The 9,074-nt window shown below is 37.9% G+C and overlaps 2 protein-coding genes across 2 annotated transcripts in view; both read left to right on the top strand.

Annotated features, from left to right (window-relative positions):
* The window catches only part of clptm1l (CLPTM1 like), an 8,010-nt gene extending 3,392 nt beyond the window's left edge, over nt 1-4,618 (top strand). Inside the window, exons 9-18 of the mRNA XM_017419687.3 lie at nt 12-96; nt 719-822; nt 1,069-1,134; nt 1,778-1,828; nt 1,917-1,999; nt 2,071-2,105; nt 2,291-2,346; nt 2,514-2,558; nt 2,749-2,864; nt 2,955-4,618. Of these exons, the coding sequence (XP_017275176.1) occupies nt 12-96; nt 719-822; nt 1,069-1,134; nt 1,778-1,828; nt 1,917-1,999; nt 2,071-2,105; nt 2,291-2,346; nt 2,514-2,558; nt 2,749-2,864; nt 2,955-3,039 (726 nt within the window). The 3' untranslated portion in view covers nt 3,040-4,618. The remainder of the gene's footprint in view (nt 1-11; nt 97-718; nt 823-1,068; nt 1,135-1,777; nt 1,829-1,916; nt 2,000-2,070; nt 2,106-2,290; nt 2,347-2,513; nt 2,559-2,748; nt 2,865-2,954) is intronic.
* A 1,878-nt stretch (nt 4,619-6,496) lies between these two features.
* Nucleotides 6,497-8,906, top strand: rplp1 (ribosomal protein, large, P1). The gene is made up of 4 exons (XM_017420934.3): nt 6,497-6,714; nt 7,520-7,594; nt 8,403-8,514; nt 8,778-8,906. Exons 1-4 carry the CDS (start codon nt 6,643-6,645, stop codon nt 8,858-8,860), a joined length of 342 nt encoding a protein of 113 aa, XP_017276423.1. The 5' UTR covers nt 6,497-6,642; the 3' UTR covers nt 8,861-8,906.
* Nucleotides 8,907-9,074: the final 168 nt, after the last annotated feature.

Genomic DNA, 9,074 nt, shown 5'->3' with positions numbered 1-9,074 from the left:
CCCCCCACCAGCTCCTCTTTGACTTCCTGGCTTTCAAAAACGACATCAGCTTCTGGAAGCAGAAGAAAAGCATGGTGGGAATGTCCAGTAAAGCAGGTAGGTGATTCCACGGCTCTCTCGTTCCCTCTCACCGGCGCAGAGTGAACAGCTGCGGGTTTCTGTTTACGAGCTGAGCAGGCTGCGCGTTACAGGGTGTTCTTGTCAGCCTGTAATAAACCTTTTTTGGAAGACGTGTAAAACAAGTGAACCGGCGAGGAACGAGGCATCATCTGTGCGTTCGTGCTGAATGGGATTCAGGAAGTCTGGGCTGCTGTGTGCCCAGATGTTGCATTTTGCGTCCTTCTGCTCACCTTAATCATTTCAGAGTAATGGAGGGTTTGGGATTTTGTCATAAACTAATCATTTATTTACAGCGCGGAAATCTCGAGTTTATGTGTGTTAATTAACCTGAAGGATTTTGCTCATCGTTTTTATTTCTCTTCTCTTTGCTGTATAAGACTCTGAGGGGAATTAAATGTGTAAAAGTTTTATATCAGGAAGAAAAACATTACTGTGACTAAAAGCTCTTGTCACTAAAATGTTTTCTACTGAGTAAGGTTGCATCTAGAGAGAATGCTGCTGTAATCAGAACGTTATGGATCCTTTTTTTTTTTTTTTTAATAAAACATAGACAGAACTGAAGCTGCAGTATGTTTTCTGTTCTCATGTTCTCTTTCAGTGCTGTGGAGATGTTTCAGCACCATAGTGATTTTTCTCTATTTGTTCGACGAGCAGACAAGCCTCCTTGTGCTCATACCAGCTGGGATCGGCTCCATCATTGAAGTAAACACACACACACACACACACACACATTTAACTGCAATAATACTACAGAAGACGATGATTCTTTGTGACCAGAAGTAACATATTTTTTCATCCATTTCAGCCAAACCTAAAACCCGCCTCAGAATTTCTAAATTATTGCAGGAACAACAAACTCAAAGGAGTTTTAAAACAGCCTGTAGTATATTTTTGATTATTATGTGATGTTTAAATAATAAATGACACGTTTTACTGTCGTTTTTGCAGGTGTGGAAAGTGAAGAAGGCCTTTAAAATCCAGGTTTTCTGGAAAGGAGGCAAACCAACATTCCTGGTAGGTGTGAAGTCATCTTTTCACAATTATAGATATTGTATATAGATATAGATGTGGCAGATACTGTTCAGGAGAACATGCAGTCAGTTTTCCTTGAGGGCCACAATCCTGCAGGTTTTACTTGTTTCTCTGCTCCAACACACCTGATTCAGTGGTTAAATCACCTCTTCATGTTCTGCAGAAGCCTGTTAATCACCCATTGATTCAAATCAGGTGTGTTGGAGCAGAGAAACAAGTAAAACCTGCAGGATGGTGACCCTCCAGGACCAGGATTGGACACCCCTGTTGTAGACGGTTCTTAGATATCCAGGAAACTTAAAAACTGCAGTTTCAAAACATCTTTTGTGTCTTTATTTTCATTACCTGCCATAAACTGTAGGCGTCCCCTCGTTATTTTCATGTTTGAACCATCAGTGCTTCTTTCTGTTGTTCTCCTTTAAACTTTTACACTAAGCTACTGTTGAATAAATAATAGAATTAGAACTGTGGTTCGAAATGAAATGTTTTTATTCAGTAGTATAGACGGCACAATTCTACTTACAGGAAATATGATCAGCCTTGAAGTGAATTTAATGTAGATATAAGTTGTGATATGACTTCACAGCTGTAAAATGTGTGTGTGTGTTTGCTTTCTTTGACACAGTTTGGAAAGTTAGATGAATCAGAAAGAAGAACAGAAGAATATGATACTCTGGTAAGAAAAGGCTGACTCACTCAGGCTCCATCTAATCCAATAAAAGGAGCTTTTAGGCTCATTTGTGTTTGTTTTGTGTTGGGCTCAGGCCATGAAGTACCTCTCATACCTCCTGTACCCACTGTGTATCGGAGGAGCAGTCTACGCTCTGATTTTCCTCCGATATAAAAGGTAGGCGTGGACCGTGTTCATTTGAATCAGTTGTATTAATTGTTTAATCAATTACCTGTTTTCTCTTTTAGCTGGTACTCGTGGTTGATCAACAGCTTGGTGAACGGTGAGCTACTTTTTACTCTGAGTGCACTGATTACAAAATAAACCACTAAATTAAACACTTTAACTCCCTCAGCTGCATTTGCTGTTTATAAAAAGTGCCTTTTTTAAAAATTACCCTGATGCAAAAATCACAATCTATCAAAATTATCCACAATAAATCTGTTTCTACTGTAAAAACAATTGCAGGGGTGTATGCCTTTGGTTTCCTCTTCATGCTGCCTCAGCTGTTTGTCAACTACAAGGTGAGTTTTTCTTTTTTTCTTAAAGACAAAAATACGGCTTAAGGTCAAAGAGAAAGGGCCGCTCTTTGACCAGTAATCGTTCAGACACTCTTGAAAGTTTCTCCACTTCAGTGCATTTGCTTTTCTGCTTTTATCCTGTAAGTGATGTTCAATTATTTCTGTAACAGCTGAAGTCTGTGGCTCACCTGCCCTGGAAGGCCTTTATGTACAAGGTGAGAACACTGTTCCTTTTGTTGAATTACTTCATTTCATGTGGCAAATGGGTGAAGAGCCATAAGAGTATATATTCACAAGACAGTTCTACGACAAACCTTTTTTTGTGTGTGTGTTTTGATTTCTGTTTTTGTTAAATGCCTTATTTTGTTGACTAGTGCCGAAATAATAGATTTTTACTGTTTGCAGGCATTTAATACCTTTATTGATGATGTATTTGCCTTCATCATCACCATGCCAACATCTCACAGACTGGCCTGCTTCAGAGACGACGTGGTTTTTCTCATTTACCTTTACCAGAGATGGTACACACACACACACACACACACACACAAACAACCAACAAAAGTACATAATATTCCAATTAAGACCCCTTTTTCTCTTCCCCTCTCCAGGCTCTACCCAGTGGACAGAACTCGAGTCAATGAATATGGCATTTCGTATGATGAAAAACCTAAAGGGAAGCCTCACAAGGAGTAGAAAAGCATTCCTCACGGACTCCTATGATCTGTGGAGATTGACGTTTCCGCTCTCGTCCACTGAGGCTCTGCTGACATCTAGTGGCAAAGCTGGACGGTTGCAAGCATCTGAACACCCTCGCACGTCGCCCTCCTCTACGGCTGCTCCAAACTTAAAAGCAGCGAAAGGAAGGCCCTTTATGCTGCCAGTGTTTGGTTTGTCCATTCTGGGCTACTGTAGAAACACGGCGTTGCAGCATGATGGATCCACACAGTCAGTAGATAGAAATTTGATTTATTTAAGTTCTGCTCTGATGAAAACAGCTACGATTATTAATTTTACTTCCTGCAAAGCCGCAGTGATTTAATGTTGCACTGCGACTTTTACAAACATAACTGAGCTGAATCTAATCTAATGGGCTGGGATAATTTATTTGATTCAACAATCGGCTTCTGCTTGTTTTGCCTTTGTACAGTGAGGAGATGTTCTTTACGTTTTGCAGTGCATCGTGGGGCACGAGAAACAGTAACGCTAAATCTGTTGTCCTGACAAAACAGCCTAGAAAAGGCGTCTTTGAGCAGCTTGTAAGGCAACATTTCAGACGCTGCTCGTTACGCAGATTACTGGATTGCCACACTGACAAGAGTCCCAAAAATTCTGTTTGATTCATATTTATCAAAAGGAATAAACGGTTTAATTTACAGTTTCTAACTGAAATTCAATGGAAAACAATATTCAAGACAATAATGACCAGTCTCTGTTTCGGGACCAATGCTTGGAAAATCCTTTTAAGCTCAATATTTAAAGGCAAAAACAATTTGTGTGTATATTTAAAGTAATCTGAGAATGGAATCGGGAAAGTTCTTTTTAATACAAGCAAATTATGTCTGACTGAAGATTTTAATGCAACTTCAAGTTAAAGATTTTTGAAGTTCTCTTTAAGCTCAGTAACATAATAATAAAGAAATTCCCTAATTTTCCCTTTAAACGTTCCAGCAGCATTCATGGGTAAATTGGTGTTTTTTTCCCCCGTCCTGTATATTATTATTTTTTTCACTATAAAACAAGAAGGCACACTGAGAGCTGTCCTGTTTTCTGCATTCCTCTGTATTTGAAATTTCACAGGTTTTGAGTTCTTTTTTATTCTCTCCTCCTTTTTTCTTACACATCTGGGCCAAGAAATTCTATTAGTGCCAAAAGTGTGAGTGATTTCTTTGGGCGGTTTGTGAGCTTTGGTTGTGCAGCTCAAATTCATGTAATGTTTGAAGTAGATACTGACATTTTGGAAGAAACTGTGATGCTAAGACTTAAGGAAAGTATTAAAACCTCTGGATTTACGCATCATATTTTGATTTCCTTATGTAGTTACGTTTATTTAATTGTTCCGCTGAAGTAAAACATATTGTAAAAGGAATTCATGTACCCATTATACTCATTCTGATTCGAGGAGCTCTGGACAGAAAAGGGCCAGTTTATAATTTGTCTCAAGCTAAATGTAGCTGGAGCAAAATTGCCAGGATTTGCCTTGAAATGTTTAAAATTATTGTAATTTTTGTGTTTTTGATTTAAATGAAATAAAAACAAAACTATGAATAAGTAACAATTTTGATTGCAGTGAGCATTTTTCTCATGCACGTCATAAAGGGACATAAAAAACAAGCATTTTATTTTATGCAACTTATTTTAAAAATATGTGAACATCAGTCATTTGTAGCAACATTATTGAAGGTGTTGAAATTATAATATCAGATATTATATATTAGATATTGAACGGTAGAAAAGATAATTGCATATAAATCTGTAAATTATAGAGAAAAGGTGTTATTTGTCCTCCTGACATATAGGGGGCAGCAATGTGCTCGAGTTGCTGCTGTTACGTCGAGCCGCGTTTCCCCATCAGATACGGTTCCCCCTGCGTCTCCGTAAATAATGACTTATCTATTAACAGAATTGTTTAGAGGGGCAAATATTTTTCATTAAAAAAACAAAAAAATATTCTTTTAAAAATAAAATGTGTTAATAATATCATAATACAGAGGAATAAACACAGGTAAGGAGTTGTTGGTAAATTATTTTTGTCCTGTGTTTTAGAGGGGGAACCGATTATTTCAGACGGCTGAAATATTTGGTTCCCCACTCATAACTTTNAAAAACATAATTCTTTTAAAAATAAAATGTGCTATTAATATCATAATACAGAGGAATAAACACAGGTAAGGAGTTGTTTGTAAATTATTTTTGTCCTGTGTTTTAGAGGGGGAACCGATTATTTCAGACAGCTGAAATATTTGGTCCCCCCTGATAACTTTTGCAAAAAAAGAACAAATGTCTCCAAATTCACAGGACTTGTTGTCCATGATGAGAGGAATAAACAGAGTTAAAGACTTGTTGGTAAATTAACTAATTGTTGGATAGTTAATGATCTAAATAACATTCAACCCTAATGTTTTTTAGATAAAAGCGAAATACCACTTCAGGCAGAGTAAACCGGCATAAAAATATCACAACAGTTCACTGCAAACCCATATGATGCACTCGATCCACTACAGATTACATGCAGTCTAACACCAATTAGGTGTTGTGAAAAGAAGCTATTTTATTTTCTGCTTTTCAAGAGTAGTCGAGGGAAGAACCAAAAGCTAAACAACGGGTTTTTTTAAACTAAATCAATGACGTCGGTCAGTGTGCGTTCGCGCCTACGGCCGGTGTTTTGACGATCTGGGCTTCCTCGTCAGATTTTCCTACCATAGCACGGCTAAACAGCTATGTCTAACGGTCTTTCTAAAACCACAAAAATCACTTCCTTCATCAGAATATCCTACCTGTTAAATATAAGCGGGTAGCATAAATAGATCTATGCATTAAAAGCAGCAAGTGTCTGAAAAACATTACAACTTACATACAAAAACTTACAAAAGCACAAAAAAATACTTCAAAAACACTCCACAGAAATAAATTTTACTTGTCTGAATTTTTTATGCACAGATATGCATCTTTTAATGGTTTAAAACAAAATGAAAAAATCTAGTTATTTCCATGCAGTGTCCAGAAAGAAGTGTTGTTCAGCTTGTACTGCTTCCACCCACCTCCATCATCATCATCATCATATGAAATAACTTTTTGTCACAACAAAATGTAGTGGCTGGTAAAATATTTGAGTGGCCGGTAAAACATAGTGGCTGGTGGACAAAATTTTAAATTTCCACCCCTGCCACAATTACAAGTCAGCTGCACTGATTCCACTGATTTTACAGATATGTACAGATTTTTTATTTAATATAATAAAAATAGATCAGAAGTAATTATTCTAGACGAACTGTTGCACAGATTTTATATAATTATTATATAAATAGATCAAATTTATTCAGTATAGACTGTGGCTCGTGGTCTGTAGTTCAAAAAGAAAAGCTACTTTACGTTTTGTGCGTAAGTACGTCACAGTTACGCATTTCTGACGCACGTATATATATCGAGAGCCCGCCCTTTTCTCCCCCCTTTCCGCTGTAGGAAGTTAACGTGCCTAAGGTGCTCGGTTCTTCATCCGAAGCTAAGGCCCTCAATCCGGCGACTAGCACCGTAAAATTTAAGCATCCGACGCCACAGATATCAAATCCAACATCTACAATGGCCTCCGTGTCCGAGCTCGCCTGCATTTACTCCGCTCTGATCCTCCACGACGATGAAGTCACCGTCACTGTAAGTGTCCCGGGTTGCCTCAGACGTCCGACTCACAATGTCCCGTAGCCCGTGTGGAAACAGCCGGAAAGGTTCATAACGCATAGTTCATACTCTGTTTAAATGCAGAGTGGGGTAAATATACATTTGGACCATTATGTGTATGTATATTCCTCCTTGATACTGGCTAAAAATGGCGGCATGTTTAACGTTAGGCCTTGTTTTCATATTTGGACAGCTGAACTTTTAGACAAACTGGCTGTACAATCCGTCTTTGTGACTCTTAGATTTTACAAATACCATCTTATAAACAACACGTTTGACAGCGGCTCGTGTTTAGATTAGTTCTTCACTACGTCAAGTTTGCGACACTTCACAGCAGTTTCTCACACTTGACGGCAGACGTCACCGCACCTTACGGCAGTAAATTCTTTTTCATGATTGTTCCGTGTTTATTACAATATTATAGCAACTATGGTTGAAGTGGTTGTGTGACACCTTCGTGCTAAACCTTGTAGCATTCATAAGCAGGAAATTTGTAGCATTTAATGATTAGAAATAAAATAAAACTGCGCAAATACTTATTGGTTCTTCTCAATCATTTAAGACCTGTTCAGAGGACCTGTCTTGTATAGATTTGTCCAGTTCTTCCCAATATTTTTTTAAAATAATATAAAAAAGACTAATCTTTTACAAGTTCCTCATAGTTTCTAATTTTGGGTCTGATAATAAAGTGGTTAATGGAAGCAGATCTGCATTATGTGTTGACATAGTGAGTTAAAGATAAATATTGTTTTTATAACAGTGCCTGTTTCTGTGTCTGTAGGAGGACAAGCTGAATGCTCTGATCAAGGCTGCAGGAGTCACTGTGGAGCCTTTCTGGCCAGGTCTGTTCGCCAAGGTAAGAACCGAAGGAAACACATTTACAGTCTATGTATTAGAACGTCTAGAGGGTCCTGATCTGCTTCAAATGCAGCTGAATATTCAGTGGCATCTGCAAAACAACAACCTCTTCTCAAAAAAAATTACCTATTTATACACCTAGATCAGTGGGTCTGGGTGATAAATTCCTCTATTAGATGTACTTCAATTTAGCTGCTTTTTGACAAGTTCTGTCAGCAACGATACCAAAAGTGAATTCAGTTTTTCGCATAAAACAAAAACAACATAAATGCTTTACTCCTCTGCTGTCCTGCTTTACTCCTCTGATTTAAAAACTGAGACCGTGGGTCATTTTTGACCCAAGAGCAGCTGGAAAGATTTAAAAAAGACTGAACCAGAAGAAAAGCGACCATAGATTTTTTTGTGTGTGTGTGTTGGGTAGGAACATGCCACCAACACGGCCCACCTCTTAGAGATAAAATTTATTTTCTATGCAATATTATTAATGGCAGAAACCGAAAAAAACTAGTTCTGATTTTGTTTGTTGCAGCATGCGTGATTAAAAGTTTATTATTTGAAGCAGCACACAAGCGTTAACACAAATGTCAATTTTAAAGCTGCACATTAATGTGTGGGTGTTTGACATTTCTGAACAAGCAGCCATAATAAAAGCGCAACATAAGAAGTTAGTGAACTTTGTAATGTTTGCAAAGCATTTGAACAAAGGCTTGCTTCGTCCCATAATGTTATGTACTGTAATAAATCTTTAACCATATAAATTAGTGGATGAATAAAAATGATGTGATTGCTTTTTTTTTATTTTGTAGGCTCTTTCCAGCATTGACATCGGCAGCCTGATCTGCAACGTTGGAGCCGGAGGTGGAGCTCCAGCTGGCGCCCCCACTGCCGGAGCGCCCGCTGCTGGTGGTGACGCTCCAGGTAACCGCGTGGAGATTTCCTGATATCGGTTGTAGAATGACACATACGGCTGTAATAGTTACAGGTTGTGCTTGTAAATTAAACGGCTACTGAAACTGCTCTATGCTGTTGTGTTTAAGGTGTTTCCCCAAGTGATGGGATATATATATATATATATATATATATATAATAAAAACATGTTTTATCACAGGGCTGAGCACTGACTGCTATTGCTGCCGTGTCCAAACTGCCTGTTAACCTTTAAATCGTATTTATCTCCACAGCTAAAGAGGAGGAGAAGAAAGAAGAGAAGAAGGAAGAGTCTGAGGAGTCTGACGACGACATGGGCTTCGGTCTCTTCGATTAAAACTGTTTTTCTAAGAAAACACAATAAAAAATGTTTAAAAAAACAACTGATTGTCTGCTTGTTTTTTCTGTATGCAAGATTCTACATGGCACATTACAATTATACTATTTATAGCTAGTTGTATGTTGTTTCTTTAAAAATAAAGTTTAGTTTGAGTCGGTTGTTAATATAACAGATTTAGTGAATTAACTGGTCCGCGGTGATGTGGGAGATA

The sequence above is a fragment of the Kryptolebias marmoratus genome, linkage group LG5, assembly GCF_001649575.2.
Source record: "Kryptolebias marmoratus isolate JLee-2015 linkage group LG5, ASM164957v2, whole genome shotgun sequence".
Lineage (NCBI taxonomy): Eukaryota > Metazoa > Chordata > Actinopteri > Cyprinodontiformes > Rivulidae > Kryptolebias > Kryptolebias marmoratus.
The sequence above is the reverse complement of the archived record's forward strand: the minus strand, read 5'-3'. Positions and strand labels throughout refer to the sequence as shown.

What these genes read in the sequence shown, in the direction of transcription:
- rplp1 (XM_017420934.3), top strand. Translation starts at nt 6,643, where the DNA reads ATGGCCTCCGTGTCCGAGCTCGCCTGCATTTACTCCGCTCTGATCCTC. An exon ending in GGCCAGGTCTGTTCGCCAAG is followed by an intron (nt 7,595 to 8,402) that starts GTAAGAACCGAA and finishes TTTATTTTGTAG; the next exon opens with GCTCTTTCCAGCATTGACAT. An exon ending in TGCTGGTGGTGACGCTCCAG is followed by an intron (nt 8,515 to 8,777) that starts GTAACCGCGTGG and finishes TTATCTCCACAG; the next exon opens with CTAAAGAGGAGGAGAAGAAA.